A 26,649-nucleotide genomic window follows, 5' to 3' on the forward strand; every position below is an offset into this window, starting at 1 on the left:
ACGGACTGACTTGATTTTTTATGAGGATGCATAATATGTGTAGCCAGTCGATGAACCACGGAAAACTGAATAAAAAAATTCTCTCATTATTTTTAAGAAAAGTGAGTGAATTTTACATAAAAATATCAGATTTTTCGGATTTAATAAGGCTATTCCATATTTCAAAATTCTAATCATTTTAAAAAAATTTTTGTTCATCGAGTAAATAATAGTCCAAATTTTAAAAATTTTATTGAACTTCCTGTTTCAGTCAATTTTATCAAGAGTTATCATATTCGCCGTGGCGCTCCTCGACGTGGAAATGGTTGGACGTCTACTCTTGGAACGCTTGTGTGGTTCTGTGTGACTACAATTTTTCTCGTACATAATGAATGTATAAATAAACTTTAACATTACAAAAGAGGTCCATTGTTGCCTTACCTTCAAAATCGTAAACCAAAATCACTTTCGGTTTAAACACTTTACATCAGACGCCCCCCTAAAGTAAAACATACACAGCTAATGCGTTATGTTTGTTTTAGATTATTATTTTTTATACTTAATTTTGTAGTTGATTTTATAATATAAAACGATTGGGAATATCGTTGCATGAGATAATTTTTAAAATGATTAAAATATGATATTTGTATTCTGGCGATAAATGATTGCTGAAGAGAGATTCTTGCAGTTCTGCAAAAATGTTTAACGAATGCTTTTTAAGTTTCTGGCGCTTTTTAAATCTTGTTTTCAGTTTAGTTGCCTATCGTTTGTACGTCGTACTCTTAATTCCATTCTTTTTGAAAATCTTGAATGTTTGCATTTATTTTTCTGATGGTGTTCGTCTACATTTTAGAAATGTGAAACGTTGTACTATTTTTTTTTCACCACAAATCTGACTGCATTCACCCCACACAGTGACATTTTCGCACAACAGCCCATGGAAAAGGTGCTTGCGACGAAGCCATTATTTGTCGAGCCAGTTTACAAATGATCAATGATGATCAAATGTCGACCGAAACTGAGTCGTACGATGTGACAAGGAACGCTTCTTTGTCACGCGATGTTTCAATTTCAAATCTCAGAATAACATAGGAAACGTGCCAATCGAACCAATTTATTCTAATGCAAGAGCAGAGAAAAATCCACAGAATTGTTTCGAAAAATGCCAAATCATACCTGGACCACTATCATTTCACTATGTTGAGATGAACGTGGACTTCAAATTAAAACTGAAGATCTCTTAATTCCGGCGTCACTTTTGAACGATTAAGACAATATAAATCTGAAATTAAACATACATCTAAATGCAATAAATAGTAAAGTTAATTGCAAGTGTGTTTTACACAGCGCGTTGTGTGTAAAACTTGTGTAAAACTTCATACACCCAAGTCTCAGTACGAGCGAAGCGCGTGGCGGTAATATTTTTGCAAGGCGCGATTGAAAAATTCATATCTCCGTAAGTATTTAATTGCGCACTCCCAAATTTTTATGGCAACAAGAAAAATGATTTTCCTATTTCATACAATAAAAAAAAAGAAAAAAAATCATGTTCAAGTTTGAAAAAATCGATTTGTTTTAAACTTTTCAATATTTTCCATGAAACCAATACGTTGAGTAAGTATTAATATACTTCATCCGAAAGCTGTGAAAAAGGCGCACATTTCATGTCTTGGGCACTTTTTGGTATCTTCTTTACTTTTGACAGTATGAGCGATTGAAAAAAGTAGGTTTTTTTCAAATGGTGAAATTCAACACAAAAAATCTCGAAAGTCTCGCCTACTATGTTGAAATAAAAAAATACGTGTCGAATATTTTTGACTACTAAACCGAGAAAAAAATTGATCTGGGCAAAAAAAAATTGTGGCAAATTTTGCGTGGAATGCCCCATATACAAAAAATTCTTAAACTATTTTAGCTCCCTCGGTTAAAAATCAAACCATAACGGAGCTGTGCTTCATCTTGATTCAGTCATCGTCGGTTATCCATTGCGTACCTGTAAAGACATTAGAATATATGAAGAATCAAAGTTTGATTTTAAAAGAAATTCAAATATGATTTTGAGGATAGCTAAGTCTCTATTACTCAATACATCTCTTATAGAGTTGAAAATCGGTCTCCCAGTAGAAGAAAGAGAAGAAAGAAAAAGGTGTCTAGTTTCAGAATATCGAGGACAACTTAAAATTATGTGATCAATATCTTCATAAGATTCTGATCATTTGCATAGACTTGTTTCAATAATATTAATGTGATAAAGGTGACTTCTGCATAAATAATGATTTGACATTATACGAGAAAAAGTTTGTATAAATAATCTTCCTACGTTTAGTTTATAAAACCAAGGTTTACGACTAATATTTGGTAAAATAGAGTGACATAAACGCCCCATTTCACTCGAATCCCAGGATTGTTGCCAATGTAAATTGATTTTTCGACGTATCAAAGGAAAATACTCATTACTTTGAATACCACGTTCATATAAAACACCTCTTAATGCTCCTAATTTCGCCAACCTATCTGCTTGTTCATTCCCGTATATATCACAATGAGCGGATACCCAAATAAAAGTAATTGAGAAACCTTCTGTGTTCAGTTTATTTATTACATCTCGAATTAACAAATGATGAGTTTGATTTTTCGAATTTGGTGATTCCAATGCTAATAGAGAACTTAGACTATCAGAACAAATATAATAAGTTTGGGGTTCTAATGTTCTTATTATTGTGCATACAAAGAATAAAGCCGTCTATTCTGCTACAAAAATAGAACATAAACGAAAAAATAGGTGATTTCCTTGTTATAAATACAAACCGTTTACCGTGTCAATAAATACAATTTTCTGTGATTTTCTTACATGAAACTGTACTATGGTCATCACTACAATGACCACATTTGATTTTGTTAGAGCAAAATTTTTCTGTGTGTCCAAAAAGTTGACAACGTTCGCAATGCATCTGTAGGAGTGAAAATTCGAGCATTAAAAATTACATTATTCACATACAGGAAATCAGGGAGGGCAGAGCCTTCAAAAGTGACACGCACTGCATTAGAAGGAATAAAATTTTGATTAATATCATCGTTTGCTTTTTGCCTTTCTCCTATAGAAAGGTTATGCAATCACTCTGAAAACCGACTTTTTAACCGAGGCCCGAAGGGCTGAGTCTCATATACCATTCGACTCAGTTCATCGAGTTAGGCAAATGTCCGTGCGTATGTGTGTGTGCGTGCGTGTGTATGTATGTATGTGACCAAAAATAAGCACATCGGTTACTCAGGAATGGCTGAACCGATTTTCAACTTAGTTCAAACTTAGTCTCAAATGAAAGGTACAACGTTTCCATAGGCTGCTATTGAATTTCATTTAATTCCGGTTCCAGAGTTACAGGTTGAAGAGTAGGGTCACGCATGAAATTCCCATATAAATCGGAATCAGCATGGTATGTAAAAGATACAAAACATCATAAAATGTATTCGAAAATGTTTGGAATTAGGGGCCGTACACAAATGACGTTGCTTTTTTTGGCGATTTTTGACCCCTCTCTCCCCCCTCGTAGCATTTGGTCACAAAATTCTAACCTCCCCCTCGTAATTAACGTAGCATTTCCCATGCAAAGCGCCCGAGTGATAAAAAAAAATTACATATGTTTTTCAATTATTTTAAATAATTTAAATAAAATTAAAATTTTAAATTTAAATGTCCTTTCAAAATGTTTGACGACTTTTATCAACATTTTCATTATAACAGCAAATTGCGTGCAAAATAAGCCCATTTCATGACAAATATAGTGTTGATAGTTTTGTTTTGAATGTTATATGTCAAGGGGAGCATGAAGACAAGTTCTCTCAGTTCACAATCGTGCAGCTGCCAATGATTCTAAGAACCATACGTTCATCTAAATTGCTAAATTTTGTTTGGTTGAATCCGAAGTGAAAATTTAATTCAGTTTCCAAACTGAGTCTACTGGTTAGCAACATTAGCTAACTAATGTAGCAAGTTAAATCCGCATACAAAATCTTTTCGTATTTTTGCGAGCTTGTAATTCCGTGAATCGTAAAATTTACCTCATGAAAAACTGCAACAAAGTAACTTGTTCGAATTTAAATTCATTTCTCTTGGTAATTAGGATAATTAAATTGTTTTCTCTAAACAATGGGTTTTAAACTTAATGCTACGTCGCACAACTTCTAACCCTATCCTCCCCCTCGTCACACTTCGTCACAAATTTGGTATACCCTCCCTACCCCCCAAAATGCTACGTCATTTATGCATGGCCCCTTATAGTTTCAGCTCACTGATGCCCAATCAAACCCAACGTGACCACATTGGACAACTTCGGTGGAACCGGAAGCTTCGGGAAAGTGATTATGTGCCTGAGTTGAATTCACATCTGCTTCTCAGAAATGTCTGACTCGATTTTCACAAAATCAGTCTCAAATGAAAGCTAGAATATTCTTATTGAATGCTATTGAATTTCCTTTGAATCGTAATTCCAGTGTTACGGGGTGAAGTATGTGGCCACATGGGAAATTGCCTTATAAGCCGGTAATCAATATATGTATAAATGATGCAAAAATAATTAAAATGAGTTACAAATTGCTTGAAATTGTTTGCCGACACTCTTATACCATGCCACTCACTTCTTTGAGCTGTGAATTTGAATTTGATTGAATTTTTCGTGAAATCTTGTCTACTTTCCGAATCTGTAATAAGTTTTGATGTAGGCGTTCATTTGATAAAGTAATAACATATTTGTCGAATGAAGATTCATCAAATCGTTGTAAAAGTCACCAAAGAATGTGTCAATGGACATTTCCACCATTATATTGAACATAACCAGCCATGGAATCGTACACGAAAAAACAGTCATAAATTCATGAACAAAAGGTCACGATTTCAAACATTTTACGAAAATCATGACCAGGTTTCTGAAATTATGAATAATAAACCTGGAGTTCATGAAACTATTTGTGTTTTCAAAAAACTAGTTCACCCCTGAATATATACATGGCGTTACATTAGAATGTTTGGTTAGGGTACTGTTGTTGTTCCCTAGACATGTTTAATTTTTATTGTCATTCTAGTTTATGATTTGGGAATATACAGCCGACAGTGAAATGATTTTTTTTTTTTTCAATTTGTTTATTTGATAAGGCGCGTTAGCTTAAAGGTGCCATTTTTTCATTGTTTTACATTTTGAATTTCTTAAAACTAGGGGGATACACATTTCAATATTATTTTGTTTTATATAATAAAACTAAAAAAAAAAACTACAGCTAACTTATACATATAAAAGAGGGTATAATATAATATTCGTAAGATTTGGGGGACGGGTCATTTGTGTGTTCTTTGTATAGTAATTCACTTTATGATTTTTAGAAGGGAGATTGTAGAAAAAATAATTATTAACTAAGCGGAACATTTTACAAGCTTATTAACTAGAGATAACTAGAAAGAGTGGTTCAAGATTAAGGTGAATTAATTAGGACTATTTTAAAGTAGTGGTACTGTTGCGCATTTCTTAACGAGATTAAATATTGTTCAACTAAAACTAGAAGATAGGGGGGCACATAAATTTTGGGAAGATATTCAAGGGGAGAAGGGGGTGAAGTCATACATCTGTGTATCAGAGACATGGGAGGGTGGGTGGACAAGGCTGAAGGGGGGGGGGGGGGGGTGAGATATAAACTTTCAGTTTCCGGCATCAGGAATTAACGGCCAGAATTACAGATTCGAATGGATTGATCAACTAACACTAGAAGATAAGGGGGCACATAAGTTTTGGGAAGATATTCAAGGGGAGAAGGGGGTGAAGACATACATCTGTGTATCAGAGACATGGGAGAGAGGGTGGACAAGACTGAACGGGGGGGGGGGATATAAACTTCAGTTTCCGGTATCAGGAATCAACGGCCAGGATTACAGATTCGAACGGATGTATCAAGTATTGGGACGCCGAACAGTGAAATGATGTTCATGATTTCAAGAGCTTATTCGCGATTCTTGAGATTTCTCATAACGTTATTGTGTTATCTTATTCATGAGTTTACTATCGCATTTTTCTATCAGAATAGTGGGATTAAAATTCATGATTTCAGGATCTTAGTTGCGATTTTTGTAATTTCTTTTACGTTATCGTGATATTTTTGTTATGAGATGAGTGATTCACGTTCATGATTTCAGGATCTCAGTCACAATTTTTGTAACTGCTGTTCATGTTATCGTAATATTTTAGTCATAAATAGAGTAATTCATGTTCATAATTTCAGGATCTTAGTCATGATTTTCGTAATTTCTGGTCATGTTATCGAAATGTTTTATTTTAAAACCTACTTCCAAATTTGACACGAAGAGTAATATGACTAATGTTCATGATATCAACAGTTTTATCTTGGTATTCGTAAATTTTCTTCGCCTAATTGTGATCTGTTACTTTTTGGTTACTATCGATTTTTTTTATTCGGAATAACGTGACAATATGAACTGGATCATAAAAATATGACGGATTCGCGATATCTTGTTCTGTGAATTATAAATCAAACGAATAACGATGTTCGAGGTCCTAGTAGTTTTTTATCTAATGCTCGTGTCTATTAGTATGGTCCCTAGCAGCTGGACATTTCATGGAATAAAAATTATTCCACGAATAATTCTCCAAGTTTTGTGAATGAGTTCACGGGAAAATTTTATTATCATGTTGCATGAAATTGTAAATGATTATCGATATCTTCTAAATATCACGCAAAATAGATTGTAAATCATGTACTAGGTATCATGAACCAGTTCACGAATACATAAATATTTAATGATTTCGTGAACTATTTCACGAAAATGAACGTGAGTTGTGACTTATACTAGATATCATGAACCAGTTTACGAATACAAGAATTATATTTCATGATTTTGTGAACTATTTCACGAGTATGGATATTGGAACGTGACATATATTAAGAATTATGAACAAGTTCACGAATATATGAAAAATATTTGATGATTTTGTGAACTATTTCACGAGCACGGATATTGGATCGTATCTAATATATTAGAGACCATGAATTAGTTCACGAGAATTAAATGGATTCATGAATATAATTTGGAATTTCGCGAAATAGTTCACGAGAACATATTTAGAATATTTTGATTTTGTGAACTAAGGCTCCTATATCTATGAAAATCATCATGAGTCAACCTTTGGTTTTATGAATAATGTGCATGAAGTTGTGAACTAGTTCGCGTACAATAAAAAATCGCATTAGAAATGACTTGGCGGAAATCGTGACTGAAGTTCACAAAACAAAAACAAATAGTTCCACTAAAAGAAGCGTTATGCGGGTGTTACTGAAGGGAAATTGAACATAATTATAAAACAAATGAGTTTTGTTCATGGTCTTTTCACATCGTAAAAACGTGATTGTTCCAGAATTCATGGAACTTTATTCGAGATTTTGGGAACAATTTTTTTGTGTGGTTTAGATTAATGAGAAAGGCACAATTGCACCGCTAGGTGGATTAAAACAGGTTTTTATATAGACGTTTGCTATGTAATATTTGAACAGAAGAATTTTTTTGCTTTTAAACTCTCCTGAACCAAAATTAATGATATCATTACAATCAATAGTTTCATCAAAAATTACATGCTTCATCGGCATTTTCGGTGCCACTGCCGGTCACAGCGCATTCGAAAACGGTAATTATATCGATATTTGCCTTCGCGCGGTGGCTCGGATAATAAAACATTTGTGCAGAGTTGACAATAATATTCGTTGTTAACATTCTGTACCAAAACAAATCCAAATAAAATCGATTCAAAAATCGATTATTTGTAAATAACTAGCTTTAGGAAAGTAGGTATATAAACCAAAAAATTGTATAATAAAATCAAGTTGAAATCGAGCAATCGTGAGTAGTACTTCACTCCAGTCACAAATCCTTTACTTCGTGCCCAGACCCTGGAGTTCTTCGTTGGTTTTTTCACTTTGATAAATCCAAAGTCAAATTACTTCCTTGTTTAACGCAAGCGGGGAAGTAAATTGTCTTACGACCAGAATTAGTATTGGTTTGTTACGTAGAACGATACTAACTGGACGAGGAATTCCCGGCTTATTAAGCTATAGCGTGTGGTATTTGTAACGCAGGTGCCACAAACTCTACTTAGTCTAGAATTAGAAGTGGCTTGTACCGCAGGACGCTTCTAACTAGACCCAAAACCCCCTGCTGCGGCGTAAGATCGTTCGGCGGAACGATACTTTGAGATCAGTTGTATTGATTGACCACATTGTCGCTTGGTCAGTATTATGAGAAATGCTATTGTACCGCGGAATCGGCATCGGAATCGTAATGCGGAATATCCAAGATAGGTCGTATCAGTACAAAACTGATATGTACATTCTCAGTTTGGTTTTGTTTATGTTTATCATTAGTATTCTGTCAATAAACTCTATGATGACAATTCTGCATACAGCTATGTCTACCAAACATGACCCCATTCGGCACTGATTCCCACTGGCCAGCCTGGCCAGAAACATTATTATTTACCTGATACTGAACATTGAAACTTTAACAAACAATTCGAGTTCATACAGATTCGGCTGAAAATGTGTCTTAAAACTGAGTTCGAAATCCGGGACAATATGACCCGCTAACCAACCGTAGGCTCCCGTTTGATTTTGCTGTCGTTATTGCGAATGCAAATCACATTCGTTGAAAAAAAACGATCCATCGTAATGCAGGATAAGGCGGAAACCTTATTCGTAACTTTTTTGGTGCAGCCCTTCAAGAATGTCCGAAAATTTTGAACTCTATTGCAAATTGTTGCTCTCTATGAAAGAGTAATACTCAAGAACTTCCAAACTTCTAGGTGCAATACATAAAAAGTTATCGCATTTTGAAAGTTTATTTTGGGTCATATTGACGATTTTGATTTTAAATAGGACGCTGGATGCGAAATTACATGTTCTCTCTAAATTTTTATTAGAGCAAAGTCGCTTCATTAGGCATATGTTGAAATGTTTTTATAATTTTTATTGTAAATTGCAAAATTCAGTTCCCAGTGTTTTTAAGAAAAATTTTCAACTTAGCATACCGTTGAAAAGGTCATTTCTTCTTCATTTCAGAACACAATTTAAAATCGGTTGATAAATGACCGCAAAAAATTGTTTAAGAGCCGAAACTTCCGAAAAATATATTTTTTACTATAAATTAAGATTTTGAGGATCATTTTGAATGCACAATTTTTTGTTGCAATTGATGAGATCTACAACCTATACTGGGTCACTCGAAAAGTACAAAATCACTGTAGCATCGTGTAATTAATATTTTGACTCATGGCAAAAGCAGTTAACATAAAAACGTACTGGTTCAATTTGCAAACATAGCTTTTCCTTTAAAAGAACGTAACCAGATACATTTCGAATATTTCATCAACAAACAGGGTCAGCAAATTATTTCTACGTTGCAGGTTACATTCCTCGACTTTTCTAGATTCAAATATCGATTCGATCGGTGAATTAATATCACTCAGAGGCAAACTGTTGATTGCAACTAGAACAATGTTAATTTGTATCACCATGAAGTACCTTTAGCATAAAGCAGTGCAACACGTGGTATCGTGATATCAATCATAAAAACCACGTGCGTGAGGGGCGGACAGGCGCATTTGCCTAACAAAATTTGTTTGGACGGCCCATCAATCATTTAGTGGTTACTACGTTACGATTGCAGCTAGTTGAGCAGAAGTAAACAACCTTGACGGGAAAAGTAAAATTTCTCGGATTCAGGAAGGTTTTTTCATTCAACTGTGATTTTATCTTCTGGTGATATTTGGAGGTAAAAATGGATATTGCATTCCCATACCAAAAGGAACGCCGGGAGTTTGGTCGCCAATGTTTGTTTTCGGATAGGAACAAGGTTGAGTTTTCCGAACCAGCCAATCATGATTTGTTCAAGGACTTTATCCTCCGGGATCCTGTCCATTTGGGAACACAATACAGCTATCAGATGGCACTCAGTGAGGTCAATACGATAAGCGCCGATCATGAAAACCGCGGTATATTGCACTCGGAGGGCGGTTGGCCTAAAGATGTTAATTACCTAGACCCGGAGCAGACGGTTCGATACCGCAGAAAGATTGAAAAGGATGAGAACTATGTGAGTCAACTGACAACAATAATGAAACCAATGGAGAACTGCATCGATCAGAATAACGCCGTGAACATTTACGAAAATTACTTTGACGGGTTGGAACAGGCGCCATTGATGGAAAAAAGCAATTCTAGGACATTAAATGTTTACCGAGATCCTTCGATCTACAAACAACCTGTTTCCCATTTATCTTGGTCACCTGATGGAGGGTCAAAGCTAGCCATATCCCATTGCAATATGAGTTTTCAGGAAACGAGTGGGAAAGCGGTGTGTTCGTATATATGGGAGGTCGAAAACCCGAATGTTCCACTGATGAGGTTCACTCCTCAGAGCTCTATGGTCTGTTTGGAATATAATCAGAAAGATCCAACCACGTTAGTAAGTGGAATGTATAACGGGCAGGTCGCCGCTTGGGACACAAGAAACGAAAAAGGACCGGTGATGATTAGTGAACGTGAGACTTCCCATCGATCTACGGTTAACTCGGCTTTATGGATCAACTCCAAAAGTGGAACTGAATTCTTTTCCGGCTCATCTGATGGCCAAGTCATGTGGTGGGACACACGGAAATTATCCCAGCCAACCGACACTCTCTTGATGGATCCTATCAAATCTGATGAACAGGACCTGTCCCGTTCATATGGAGTTAGTTGTTTAGAATATGAAACCTCAATTCCAACCAGATTCATGTGTGGAACCGAGCAAGGGATGCTGTTCTCTTGTAATCGAAAGGGTAAATCTCCACAGGAGAAGATAGTCTATCGGGTAAATTTGTTTGAACAATGAATCTGAATGCGTTCGAACATTTTGCTTTCGTTGCAGCTTCCGTGTCACACCGGGCCAATCTACTCGTTAACACGTAATCCGGCATTTGTTAAAAACTTTCTCACGATCGGGGATTGGATAGCTCGCATTTGGTCTGAGGATTGTCGCGAGAGTTCCATTATTTGGACGAAACACCATTCTGTTATGTTAACGGATGGTGTATGGAATCCAATGCGGTATTGCATTTTTTACGTAAGTCGGGCCGATGGAGTTCTAGATGCCTGGGATTTACTTCAGCAGCAGTGTGAACCCATACTAAGCATCAAAGTGTGTGACGAAAGTTTGAAGTGTTTACGCGCCCATGAAGCGGGATATTTGGTCGGTGCTGGAAGCATCAAAGGTGCTACGTTTTTGCTGGAAATGTCTGACAACATGACTACGATCAAGAATGACAAACCTTTGATGACGGCGGTATAGTGAGAAAACGGGTTGCGCAGAGTAGAAGTTTAAATCTTTTTATTCGCAGATGATGGAGAGGGAAAATCGTCGAGAGAAGATTCTTGAAGCTAAATCACGGGAAATGAAACTGAAGGTGCGCACTCTAAATCGTCAGGAGGACGTTGTTGAGGAGAAACCTAAGCTATTTCAATGTAAATGTAAGTACAATTTGTAGCAGAAAAGTGTCAGACAGAAGCTATGCTAAAGCGTATATTACAACTATGAATTGACGTGCCTTTGGACATGCGTGTGGTAGTACAATTCAATTGAAAAATTATCGAACTTCTTGAAAAAAAATCTTGCTGAGTTATTTTAAACTAGCACTTTGCCATAGCGTTGAAATTTTGTTTTACTAACTCGAAATTAAGCTTATGAGCAAAAGAACTTACCGCGCCAAATGGCGCTGTTAGGCAGATTAGCAAAAAATAGCGTCTCTAGAGTAGAGGAGCCCGGGGCTTAGTTGGCGGTTGGGGTAAGTTGGATGAATCCCGTTTTCTCCGTTTATATTATACCTAAGAGAAGAGACGACAACAAGCTTCTTGTTCTTCTTAATTTTCTCTACTAGGCTCTTGCCAGATTCCTTTTGCATGCTTTTCACAATTGCTAAAAATAGTTGTACCTTAAAGATTGCACCTCAACCAAGAATTCCCGATACTTGCTGCATATAAAAATTAAATTGTATTTTAATTCATGTTCGTCTTAACAATACAGGTAGCTGTATCGTCATCCAGGATGTTTTATTCAATTTGTATGAAATGTTGACGTTTATAAAAAGTAGTCAGAATAGGTTCAGCAGCAGTGTTTATTATCCCGTTTGTAAATATTATGAACGCTCTTGACTGGCAAAACGACCAATCAGAAGCTGGTTCAATATTGAGGTTAGGACTGGATCAAATTAGCTATGCGATTGTCTTCTCTTAGACATATAGCGCTGCTTCTCGTTGTGAACCTCAAGTAATGTGAAACACATTATGTAATGTGTTTTTGTTGCAAAACATTTGCAATAACTAGCCCCGGTTTCCCCCACTTATCGCTTTAAAGTTTAGGTTTTAGTTTTCTCAATTTTCAGGACAGCTATACAATATCGAGCGCCATATCAAACTTTACAGTTTTACCTTTGACTTGCTTTATTCGACTATATGGGTCTGGGGCTAGGTGTTTGACATTCGTACCGCGTCACGAAATGTGGCATAATTTCTAACGACTATTGCGCTGTTAATTGTTGATAAATTTGCGTCATTTAAATATTAATCGATTCAGAAAAGTTCAACTTAAAATTGATTGTTATTTTGATTTGGTATTGTAGCTGTAGACTATTAAAAAATCCGTATTATTGCAAAAACTTTGTAAAAATGTAAGAAACAGACAGTCAAAAATAGGGAAAACAAACAATTTTCACAAATTCGCGCAAAACTTTCCCTAACACAGACCTCATCTCGAGACTCAAACGTCCTACACATTTCATCGCTTGATATAAAAGGAATGTATCTGACCGCATTCCTTCCCACTCTCTAATGGCAGAACGAGTGAGATAATCGCTGCTGCTGCTGGATGAATAGTTGTTACATTTCGCATTTTACATGAGTCATGGAAGTGGAGCGTTTGACTGTGTGTGCTGCAAGCAATTTGTTGTCCACAGTTCCAAGCGACGATGGCGTAAAAGAAACGATATGGTGAACTGCTGGTTTATACCGTGCGTATGAGTCATGCCGGCAAGGTTCGAATTGTATCATGGGATTCTCGACCCAAATCCCAAAACAATTATCAGCAAGCCGTCCTAGGACGAATACATAAAGGAAAAAGAATTGAATTAGAACATTTCGTCTATTAACTTGTCCTAACTTTGCGCTGGTTAATGATCAAATACAATAACGTTAAAAGAAAATATTTATTAAATAATTTATAATTTTCAAATCCGCAATTTTCGAAAACCTACATAAAAATCAGTGAATGCGGGAAACTCTATCACTAAGCGAAAGCCATGTTGCCATGTTTTAAATGTAGCCATTTTACATGAGCTGCCAAAGAGTACGATTTTGTAATTCGTAGTTTCCAGCGATGATAGCACAACAGAAGCGAGATTGCGAATTACTGGAGTTGGGGAGACCGAGGAGGGTTGAAACAATTTTTTGTTTTTGTTATATAAATCAAAAAAATCTGTCATTCGATGATTGCTTATTTTTAAATTTCTTACTTCTGTTTATGCTTTATTAAATTACATCAGAATAACTGGTAAAAATCAATAACAAAGCATCAGTATATTGATGTTTGTGACAGTGTTCTCTTTGTTTCAACTCTCCTCATGCCAATGTAAGTTGAAACAGCAATGAAAGTGAGTTGAAACAAGTAACCAGTTACTTTAAATATTATCAAAACGTAGTCTAAAGCACCAAATGTTACAATTGTGTCATTTTTATTCGTTCACACTAAGATGATTCTCCAAAATGACATGCATTCTTATTAGTATTTTTTCACAGTGTATATCTATGTATAAACTAACACTTGTTTGGAAAATAATGTTATATTTTGAGGACAAATGAAGGAATTTCTGCACTAGGGCATCGCAAAAAAATTTTTTTTTGGGTTCTCAAAGGCCCCCCCTCTCATATTGTGACAAATGTCAAAGTAAGCTCAGATGCCAAATTTCACATCATTTGGACAATTTTAGACCCCCGCCCACTTCGCTTGAAATTTTTGAAATTGGTTATATGGGAAAATATGAAGGAAAAATATATTAAATGCTATAACTTTTGAAGTACACACCTAGAAAAAATAGTCTAAATTTACGTCTCCTGACCATGACATATACGAGCATCAAAAATGACTTAGTTTTACGTTTGATTTTAATTTTACATGACGTTTAATTTCGTAAATCATGTAATTTTACTCCACATACAGCGTTTGTTCTGAATGGTAGGAAGTGTAATTTTAAGTCATTGCGCATGTAAAGTATATGTTTCATGTAAAATTAAATGGAACACGGTAATGTTCTGTCATTTCGTAAATTACGGTTTGTTGAATTGTGTCATGTTTGCAATTACGTCAACGATAAAATTCAGATTTTTTTGGTGTGTAGCTATCAGAAAATTACAATTTATACCTCTTTTTAAAGTAAATAACCTTAGTATTTGAAAGAAGACTTACCTGTTTCTAGACAAATAGGGAAAGTGGTGTACTGGGTCATTTTGGCCTCAAAATTCCCTATTTTTAATATTTTTTCTGCTCCGTGATGCAAATCATACATATTTTGGAGTTTTTCTAATATGAAAAAATCTCAGAAATCGAACGGAACCTTTTTCACCTTTGTCTGAATACGGGAAGTTTGGGTTATAGGGCCTTTTGTCATTAATATTAAACTTTATCATTTTCTCGTGCATATATCTATATATATAAAAGTCAATGTTTGTATGTATATGATTTATGGACTCCCAAACGGCTTAACCGATTGTCGTCAAAATTTATACATAGTGGGCATTTGTTATGGAGCGTGTTTGTGTGCATTGGTTGGAGATTATCTGCCCACCAGATGACGCTTCGGAACAAATTATGTTTTCCTCCTATTTCGTTGAAAGTCGCATCAACGTGCGATGGGAATTGGCTAGTCTCTATTATTCTTCAATCAATTCTCATAAAATGTACCTTGCTAAACGTGAAAAAGCCTTAGGAACACAATAAAAATAGATTCGTTATCGGTAAAATTCAGAAATATCAAATTATCTGATACATAGTCTCGATTTTACATTTTAATCATAAAATTGCACATATTAACTCAATTTAACAACAAAATTCTTATTCAATTTACTACTTTTAGTGTAAAATACGCTTGAGGATCACATGAGAAAAGTTTCCATCCTGGAAAAATAGGGAAAATTGAGGTATTAGGACATTTAAAGAAAAAAATGTGATTTGTAGAGTTAATGTTGAAAAATTTGATGTTTCTGAATTTTACCGCTAACGAATTCATTTTTGTTGTATTCATAAGAACTTTCCGCGTTCAACAAGCTACATTTCATGAAAATTGATTGAAGAATAATAGATATATGCACGAAAAAATTATAACATTTAATATTAATGACAAAAGGTCCTATAACCCCAACTTCCCGTATTCGGACAAAGGTCAAAAAGGTTCCGTTCGATTTCTGAGATTTGTTTACATTAGAAAAACTCCAAAATATGTATGATTTGCATCACAAAGCAGAAAAATTATGAAAAATAGGGGATTTTGGGGCCAAAATGACCCAGTACTCCACTTTCCCCTATTTTTCTAGATAGAGGAATATCTCCCTTCAAAGACTTAGGTCATTTCTTTTAAAAAGAGATATAAATTGTAATTTTCTGATAGCTACTTAAAAAATTATAGCATTTAGTATATTTTTCCTTTATATTTTCCCATAGTACCAATTTCAAAAATCTCAAGCGAAGTGGGCGGGGTTCTAAAATTGTCCAAATGATGTGAAATTTGGCATCTAAGCTTACTTTGACATTTGTCACAATATGGGAGGGGGGGCCTTTGAGAATTCAAAAAAAAGTTTTTTTTGCAATGCCCTATTCTGCACTTATCCCAACACTAATAACAGTAAAATACTATACATAACCACTAATTAACTATAACTGTAAAATCAAGAAATTTGATGAACATTTTTTCATATATTTAGTTATGTATTATTTCCCAACCACTTCCCCTAGAACATTCTACATTTATTAAAATGGTTGATATGACCAGTGATACTATTTATGACTACAAGTGGTACGGGTTTATGAAACAGGTAATTTGGTATCCACGTCGGTAGTATTTATTTCATTTTGATTTATGGTCACTTCTTGTGCGATACCTAATTCAGGTGAGTTACGCAGAAAAAAAGCAAAAATATAGCATATCCTTGTAGGCAATCACTTCTTGGTAGTAAAAAAGATTTCTCAACTTAAATTTAAACAACACAACCATGTTTAAAGACATTACTGAATATTAAGGTTGAACAGAGAAACCGCAAAAATCGGAAACGAAAAAAGCAGTTTTTTCCATACCGTGCGTAAGATCTTCATAAAAATCAATCAGCAGTACTGTAACAACATGCTACATAAGCTGATTGATTTTTATGAATATCTAACACACGGTATGGAAAAAAGTGCTTTTTCGTTTTCGATTTTTGCCCTTTCTCTGCCCAATCTTAATAAGTCATGCTATGATTCGAATTAACATGCAATGTAGAATCTTATTTTACTGTATCGATTTTGTTGGCTATTTTCGGCAAATTTGAGACTAAGAGAAACGAAAGCAATGAAATTGAAAGACGGATAGGTATTCTAGAGCGAATCAGTTATAAACTTAGAACGAAAAACTAGAACTAGGCAGGCTCATATGGGCATGATCGAAAGGAAATGTGAATAAACGCCGGCGTTGGCGGTAAAACATGATGATGAGTTATGTTCTACCATAGACCATGCGGTAGACTTGGGTGCAACGCCCAACTCCTACTCTGCAGAAGGCAAAGAATTCTTCACATTTCCTTTCGATCATGCCCATATGAGCCTGCCTAGTTCTAGTTTTCCGTTCTAAGTTTTTAACTGATTCGCTCTAGAATACCTATCCGTCTTTCAATTTCATTGCTTTCGTTTCTCTTAGTCTCAAATTTGCCGAAAATAGCCAAAAAAATCGATACAGTAGAACCTTGCGGCAATTAAAACATAGTAACATAGAATCTTATTTTGTACAGCGAGAATTATTTTTCCTTCTGTATAACATAGGTTGATACGTTTATCAACCTGTTTAAAATCATACATTAATTCTACAAAATAGAATGGAAATTCAAATGTTTCATATGCAATTCAATGAATCCAGAGTTTAAATAAAACCTCAAAAACTAAATGAGATCGTTTCTTTTTCGAGTGATCGTGTACTCAAAGACTAACTGAACAACTATATAATAAAACTGCACTACTTTGCTTTACAGATCGCATCGCTTGATTGGGGCGAATCCTTGACCTTAAACCCTTCCTAACCATCAACTCCGCAACACCTATAGAAGTGTCGGATGAATTGTCGACCTTCCATTAAGTAGGCGAAACATCATTATCCTTTATCCTTCCCATGAACGATGGAGAGGGGTCGGCCGGCAATGGTAGCTATCATGCTGTTGAGGTTTTAATATTGGTCGGATTACTATTTCCTAAGCAACTCTTATTACATAATCAGCAGTCAAACATGATGAAGTCAATGTGTTTGACTGCCAAAATCATCGTCACAACGCAACGCAACGCAAAGAACAAAAAATTTCTGCTAAGCAAAAATTAATGGTTCATTATTATCGTCGAATCACCCAAAATACATACGCGCTTATAACTAGTAAATCCCCAAGGGCAAAAACATCCAGTTAGCCTACCCACGAAAACCAAGCGTTCGACTGTCAGCTGTGAATGTACGGCACAACTGCGAAACGTACTCGTAAATTATAAAGCGCTCTCGTTTAGCACACAGTGCTCCGACGAGCATATCGCTACAATGCATGCTGGTTCAATATTTGATTTGCACCGGTGCAAAACAATAAAAAAGCCGTCGCCCATAACACTCACGCTGCTGTTCGCGCCTGGTAGATATAACACTTGAATTAAGGAAGGGGCATACCATAATAGATCTAAATACTGGTCGCAGTGGTTCGTCTCCAACAAAAAAGTTATGTAACGATTTGCGAAAATTTCTAATATTTACGTGATTTTTTGGCCTATTAGGGGCCATAAAAATGGAGCAAATTGACATTTTGCAAATCCCTCTCAAGCAAATATAGCGGTATGTCTTCTGAACATTTGGAGAAAAAAATATTGAAATCGGACCAGTACTTTTATGAAAAGTCCTACTTAACCGATAAAGTACGGTGTATAACTCGATTGTAATACCTTACTAGTTAATCTTCTATACCGGGGCCGTAGAGTTTACCTTCTGCATCACGAAAATGTTCTTGGTTGTCTACATTTTGCTCCCTCTGTTGAATTCGGGTCAGTTTTTCCGCGACACCCAGCTTGCGTTCAGAGCAAGTGATACGTTCACCGTCGAGTCGAGTAGCACATCTTTCAGCTTTAGTCCCCAACGTAATTCCCATGACCTCCATAGCTTATAATATCGATGAAAATTTTTGGTTGAAGATACTAACTGCCAAATAAGTCGCAACATTGACCACCTGCCAGAAACAATTTGAGTGTTGGGGATTTTCGTTCGATGACGAGCAGTATTTGAGGGAAGCCCAGATTGCATTTCGCATATGTTCTACAGAATTTGAGTTTCTCCGAATCGCCAGCCCATAAAATTTTGTTAGCTGGCCGATAGATTTGTTCAACTTAATTTCGTACCGAATTTCGCACGAAATTGCGCACGGAACTTCGCACGAAATTTCGCACACAATTTCGCACGGAATTTCGCACGAAATTTCGCACAGAATTTAGCACGGAATTTCGCACGAAATTTCCCATGGAATTTCGCGCGGAATTTCGCACGGAATTTCATACGGAATTTCGCACGGAATTTCGCTCGGAATTTTGCATGGAATTTCGCACGAAATCTTGCACGGAATTTTGAACGAAATTTCGCACGAAATTTTACACGGAATTTCGCAAGGAATTTCACACAAAATTTCGCAAGGAATTTCGCACGAAATTTTGAACGGAATTTCGCACGGAATTTCGCACGGAATTTCGCACGGAATTTCGCACGAAATTCCGCACGAAATTTCGCACGGAATTTCGCACGAAGTTTTGCTCGGAATTTTGAACGAAATTTTGCATGGAATTTCGCACGGAATTTCGCACGAAACTTCGCACGGAATTTCGTACGGAATTTCGCACGAAATTTCGCACGGAATTTTGCACAAAATTTTGCACAAAATTTCACACGGAATTTCGCGCGAAATTTTGCATGGAATTTCGCACGAAATTTTGCATGGAATTTTGAACGGAATTTCGCAAGGAATTTCGCACGAAATTCCGCACGAGATTTCGCACGGGATTTCGCACGGAATTTCGTACGGAATTTCGCACGGAATTTTGCACGGAATTTCGCGTGGAATTTCGAACGAAATTTCCCACGCAATTTCGCACGAAATTTTGCTAGAAATTTCGCACGGAATTTCGCACAGAATTCCGCTCAGAATTTCGCACGGAATTTCGCACGGAATTCGCGCCGAATTTCGAACGGAATTTCGCGCGGAAATTCTCGCAGAATTTCTCACGGAATTTCGCATGAAATTTTACTTGGAATTTTGCACGGAATTTTGAACGGAATTCCGCACGAAATTTTGCACGTTTCAACTTAATTTCGTACTGTATTTCCCACGAAATTGCGCACGGAATTTCGCACGAAATTTCGCACGGAATTTCACACGGCATTTCGCACGAAATTTCGCACGGAATCTCGCGCGGAATTTCCCACAAAATTTCGCACGAAATTCGGAATTTCGTGCGAAATTCGCGCGGAATTTCTCACGGAATTTTCCATGGAATTTCGCACGAAATCTTGCACGGAATTTTGAACGGAATTTCGCACAAAATTTCGCATGAAATTTCGCACGGAATTTTGCATGGAATTTTGAACGGAATTTCGCACGGAATTTCCCACGAAATTCCGCATGAAATTTCGCACGGGATCTCGCACGGAATTTCGCATGAAATTTCACACGAAATTTCGCACGAAATTTCGCACGAAATTTCGCACGAAATTTCGCATGAAATTTCGCACGAAATTTTGCACGGAATTCCGCATGGAATTTCGAACAAAATTTCACATGGAATTTCGCACGGAATTTCGCACGAAATTTCACGTTGAATTTCGCACGGAATTTCGCGCGAAATTTCACGTGGAATTTCGCACGGAATTTTTCACGGAATTTCGCACGAAATTTCACGTAGAATTTCGCACGTAATTTCGTACGGAATTTCGCACGGAATTTCTCACGGAATTTCGCACGAAATTTCGCACGGAATTTTGCATGTAATTTCGCACGAAATCTTGCACGGAATTTTGAGCGGAATTTCGCACGAAATTTTGCACGAAATTTCGCATGAAATTTCGCACGGAATTTCGAACGGAATTTCGCACTGAATTTCGAACAAAATTTTGCATGGAATTTCGCACGGAATTTTGAACGGAATTGCGCACGAAATTTTGCACGTTTCGATTTAATTTCGTACCGTATTTCGCACGAAATTGCGCGCGAAATTTCGCACGAAATTGCGCATGAAATTTCGCACGGAATTTGACACGGCATTTCGCACGAAATTTTGCACGGAATCTCGCGCGGAATTTCCCACAAAATTTCGCACGGAATTCGGAATTTCGGGGGAAATTCGCGCGGAATTTCTCACGGAATTTCGCACGAAATCTTGCACGGAATTTTGAACGGAATTTCGCACGGAATTTTGAACGGAATTTCGCACGGAAATTCCGCATGAAATTTCGCACGGGATCTCGCACGGAATTTCGCATGAAATTTCACACGAAATTTCGCATGAAATTTCACACGAAATTTCGCACGAAATTTTGCACGGAATTCTGCACGAAATTTCGCACGGAATTTCGAACAAAATTTCACGTGGAATTTCGCACGGAATTTCTCACGGAATTTCGCACGAAATTTCACGTGGAATTTCGCACGTAATTTCGTACGGAATTTCGCACGGAATTTCGCACGAAATTTCGCACGGAATTTTGCATGTAATTTCGCACGAAATCTTGTACGGAATTTTGAACGGAATTTCGCACGAAATTTTGCACGAAATTTCGCATGAAATTTCGCACGGAATTCCGAACGGAATTTCGCACGGAATTTCGCACTGAATTTCGCACAAAATTTTGCATGGAATTTCGCACAAAATTTTGCACCGAATTTTGAACGAAATTTCGCACGGAATTTCGCACGAAATTTCGCACGGAATTTCGCACGAAATTTCGCACGGAATTTCGCACGGAATTTCACACGAAATTTCGCACGGAATTTCGCACGGAATTTCGCACGAAATTTCGCACGGAATTTCGCATTGAATTTCGCACAAAATTTTGCATGGAATTTCGCACGAAATTTTGCACGGAATTTTGAACGAAATTTCGCACGGAATTTCGCACGAAATTTCGCACGGAATTTCGCACGGAATTTCGCACTGAATTTCGCACAAAATTTTGCATGGAATTTCGCACGAAATTTTGCACGGAATTTTGAACGAAATTTCGCACGGAATTTCGCACGAAATTTCGCACGGAATTTCGCACGGAATTTCGCACGGAATTTCACACGAAATTTCGCACGGAATTTCGCACGGAATTTCGCACGAAATTTCGCACGGAATTTCGCACGGAATTTCACACGAAATTTCGCACGGAATTTCGCACGAAATTTCGCACGGAATTTCGCACTGAATTTCGCACTGAATTTCGCACAAAATTTTGCATGGAATTTCGCACGAAATTTTGCACGGAATTTTGAACGAAATTTCGCACGGAATTTCGCACGAAATTTCGCACGGAATTTCTCACGGAATTTCGCACGGAATTTCGCGCGGAATTTCGCACGAAATTTCACACGGAGTTTCTCACGGAATTTCGAACGGAATTTCGCACTGCATTTCGCACGAAATTTTGCACGGAATTTTGAACGGAATTTCGCACGAAATATCGTGCGAAATTCCGTTCAAAATTCCGTGCAAAATTTCGTGCGAAATGCAGTGCGAAATTCCGTTCGAAATTCCGTGAGAAACTCCGTGTGAAATTTCGTGCGAAATTCCGCGCGAAATTCCGTGCGAAATTCCGTGAGAAATTCCGTGCGAAATTTCGTGCGAAATTCCGTGCGAAATTTCGTTCAAAATTCCGTGCAAAATTTCGTGCGAAATTCCATGCAAAATTTTGTGCGAAATTCAGTGCGAAATTCAGTGCGAAATTCCGTGCGAAATTTCGTGCGAAATTCCGTGCGAAATTTCGTGTGAAATTCCGTGCGAAATTCCGTGCGAAATTTCGTGCGAAATTCCGTGCGAAATTCCGTGCGAAATTTCGTGTGAAATTCCGTGCGAAATTCCGTGCGAAATTCCGTGCGAAATTTCGTGCGAAATTCCGTGCGAAATTTCGTTCAAAATTCCGTGCAAAATTTCGTGCGAAATTCCATGCAAAATTTTGTGCGAAATTCAGTGCGAAATTCCGTGCGAAATTCCGAAATACCGCTCGAAAATTCGCACGGAATATTGCACGGAATTTCGCACGAAATTTCTCACGGAATTTCGCACGGAATTTCGCGCGGAATTTCGCACGAAATTTCACACGGAGTTTCTCACGGAATTTCACACGAAATTTCGCACGAAATTCCCACGAATTTCGCGTAGAATTTCGCGCGAAATTTCGTACGGAATTTCACATGGAATTTCGCACGGAATTTCGTACAGAATTTCGCACGGAATTTCGCACGGAATTTCGCACGGAATTTCGAACGAAATTTCGCACGGAGTTTCGCACGGAATTTCACACGAAATTGCGCACGAAATAGCCACGAATTTCGCGTGGAATTTCGCGTGGAATTTCGCGCGAAATTTCGCGCAAAATTGCGTACGGAATTTCACACGGAATTTCGCACGGAATTTCGTACGGAATTTCGCACGGAATTTCGCACGAAATTTCGCACGGAATTTCACACGAAATTTCGCACGGAATTTCGCACGGAATTTCGCACGAAATTTCGCACGGAATTTCGCACGAAATTTCACACGGAGTTTCTCACGGAATTTCACACGAAATTTCGCACGAAATTCCCACGAATTTCACGTAGAATTTCGCACGAAATTTCGCGCGAAATTTCGTACGGAATTTCACACGGAATTTCGCACGGAATTTCGTACAGAATTTCGCACGGAATTTCGCACGGAATTTCGAACGAAATTTCGCACGGAGTTTCGCACGGAATTTCACACGAAATTCGCACGAAATTTCGCACAGAATTTCGCACGAAATTTTCCACGGAATTTCGCACGAAGTTTCGCACGGAATTTCGCACGAAATTCGAGCGGAATTTCTTACGGAATTTCGCACGAAATTTCACCTGGAATTTCGTACGGAATTTCGCACGAAATTTCACGTGGAATTTCGCACGAAATTTCACGTGGAATTTCGCACTTAATTTCGTACGGAATTTCGCACAGAATTTCTTACGGAATTTCGCACGAAATTTCGAACGGAGTTTTGCATGGAATTTCGCACGAAATCTTGCACGGAATTTTGCACGGAATTTCGCACGAAATTTTGCACGGAATTTCGCACGGAACTTCGAACAGAATTTCGCACAGCATTTCGCACGAAATTTTGCACGGAATTTTGAACGGAATTTCGCACGATATTCCGCTCGAAAATTCGCACGGAATATTGCACGGAATTTCGCACGAAATTTCTCACGGAATTTCGCACGGAATTTCGCGCGGAATTTCTCACGAAATTTCTCACGGAATTTCGCACGGAATTTCGCGCGGAATTTCGCACGAAATTTCACACGGAGTTTCTCACGGAATTTCACACGAAATTTCGCACGAAATTCCCACGAATTTCGCGTAGAATTTCGCACGGAATTTCGCTCGAAATTTCGTACGGAATTTCACACGGAATTTCGCACTGAATTTCGTACAGAATTTCGCACGGAATTTCGCACGGAATTTCGAACGAAATTTCGCACGGAGTTTCGCACGGAATTTCACACGAAATTGCGCACGAAATAGCCACGAATTTCGCGTGGAATTTCGCGCGAAATTTTGCGCAAAATTGCGTACGGAATTTCACACGGAATTTCGCACGGAATTTCGTACGGAATTTCGCACGGAATTTCGCACGGAATTTCGCACGAAAATTCGCACGTAATTTCGCACGGTATTTCACACGGAACTGCACGCGGAATTTCGAACGGGATTTTACACGAAATTTTGCACGGAATTTCGCACGGAATCCCGCACGGAATTTCGCACGAAATTTCAAGTGGAATATCTCACGGAATTTCGCACGAAATTTCGTACGGAATTTTGCACGAAATTTCGTACGGAATTTCGCACGGAATTTCACACGGAACTGCACGCGGAATTTCGCACGGAATTTCGCACGGAATTTCGCGCGAAACTTTGCATGGAATTTCGCACGGAATTTCGCACAAAATTTCGCACGAAATTTCTCACGGAATTTCGCACGAAATATCGCACGGAATTTCGCACGAAGCTTCGCAAGGAATTTTGCACGGAACTTCGCACGAAATTACGCACGGAATTTAGCACCGAATTTCACACAGAATTTCGCACGGAATTTCGCACAGAATTTCGTTCGGAATTTCGCACGGAATTTCACACGGCATACTCGTGGAATTTCGCACGAAATTTCACGTGGAATTTCGAACGGAATTTCGCACGAAATTTCGCACGGAATTTCGTACGAAATTTCGCACGGAATTTCGCACGACATTTCGCACGGAATTTCGCACGAAATTTTGCACGGAATTTCGCATGAAATTTCGCACGGAATTTCGCACGGAATTTCTCATGGAATTATGCACGGAATTTCGCACGGAATTTTGCACTGAATTCGCGCGGAATTTCGAGTTGGATTTCGCACGAAATCTCTCACGGAATTTCCAACTAAATTTCGCAAGGAATTTCGCACGAAATTTCGTACGGAATTTCGCGCGGAATTTCGCACGGAATATCATACGAAATTTCGCAAATGGATTTCATGAAATGGTGAGAGTAGAAGACTCCTTTAAACGTTGGGCGAAGGTGAAGAAATCGGCCCTAAGTAATATTGCAACGCTAACAGCCCGTTAAAAATAATAATAAACAAATTCGAGCAATCAATTTTATATATATACTCTTATTTTCCTAATCAAATAATAGAATCCTAGTGTTTCCGAAAAACTCTGTGAATAAGACAATGTTGAGGCTTCATTCATCTAATTTTAATCGCGTTTTATTTTAGCCGCATGTGAAGCTGCCGAACAGGAATATCTTCAAACGTTGGAGAAAGAACGTAAAGCGCGCCAACCCGAGGAGTTCGATGAAGGTTGGTTTAATGGAGTCCACACTGATCGAGCTCACATAAACAAAAGGCATTTCCTCTTTCAATTTTAGATTATGACCCAAGAAAAATTGAACAACAGTTGACAGACGAGCAACTATTCGATGAAGAGCTCAACGGATAAACTATTGTAATAAACGGGAAAAATGTTTGTTTGAGCGTGCTGAAAAGCAATGAACACCTTTATCGACTTATATTTATTGGCTGCAAAAATGTAACGACATGTATTACAATCATATGGTTTACAATTTCAATAAAACTCGTAAAACATAACCTTTTTCAATACCTCGTGACATGCCAACATTTTTGATAGGTCAGTCGGAAACAGATTGTAATGTAAGGTAGTAAAACATAACATGGTTTTTGACTTAATTTGTTTAACACATCATAGCCTTATCTTTTGGCATTTAAAATGCTGTATTCTACTATCTGGGTTAGGTGTCATTCTTTTCTCGGAGAAGCCGTTTCCGGATTCACACAATCAGATAGGTAGTGTTATTCTTAAAATGTATCAAGAGTTTCTAGGTCTTTATCGTTAAAGGATCACCTATGGTTGCAAGCTGTAAAAGAGAGCACGGAAGAGTAGGGAGAGTGAGGACACTTGTTCCTTGGGGATATTTGATTACCTTGTCATATCTCATAATCTATACGCAGAAAGTTATCACAATATTAAAAGAAAATGAAATAGGGTGATGAGCCTATTTTCACCATACTAAGCAAGGTGCCTCACTAATTCGGTAATTTCTTGCCTTACAATCAATGGAATGCGTAAAAATTGACATGAACCGCTTTGCTTCGTTGTTAAGAACCAATATAATAACACAAATGCGTTGAAAACAGTAAAATTCTCGTGTTTGAGCACAATGAAAACTCGAATCGAGTGCCCCTATTGTTGCGCTACCATTTGACTCAATGCGTTGAACAAAGATGGCAGACACTGCTCTAACCAACGGCTTCAAATGGGTAGGGTGATAATAGAAACATGGTGCAAATAGGCTCATCACCCTATTTGGTCGTTTATGATGTTTAAAAATACATTCTGATATATTACATTTGGTTTGGAAAAGTTATATAATATTTTAGAAAATATGTGTTCAAATCCATCTCGAAGATCTTTTTACAAATTTTTTGAACGGTTATGATCGTCGAAGTAATTATGTTTGAATATTGTCAAGTACGATTACTCTAAGGGCTTTTGTCTAGAAAAACA

At 37.4% G+C, this 26,649-nt stretch overlaps 1 protein-coding gene across 1 annotated transcript; it reads left to right on the plus strand.

The window, feature by feature from the left end:
• Window positions 1–9,716: 9,716 nt before the first annotated feature.
• Window positions 9,717–25,655, plus strand: LOC131694167 (dynein axonemal intermediate chain 2). Its single transcript, XM_058982645.1, has 5 exons — window positions 9,717–10,879; window positions 10,937–11,350; window positions 11,406–11,535; window positions 25,341–25,424; window positions 25,493–25,655. Exons 1-5 carry the CDS (start codon window positions 9,806–9,808, stop codon window positions 25,561–25,563), a joined length of 1,773 nt encoding a protein of 590 aa, XP_058838628.1. The 5' UTR covers window positions 9,717–9,805; the 3' UTR covers window positions 25,564–25,655.
• Window positions 25,656–26,649: the final 994 nt, after the last annotated feature.

This window comes from Topomyia yanbarensis, chromosome 3, assembly GCF_030247195.1.
Source record: "Topomyia yanbarensis strain Yona2022 chromosome 3, ASM3024719v1, whole genome shotgun sequence".
In the NCBI taxonomy this organism is placed as follows: Eukaryota; Metazoa; Arthropoda; class Insecta; order Diptera; family Culicidae; genus Topomyia; species Topomyia yanbarensis.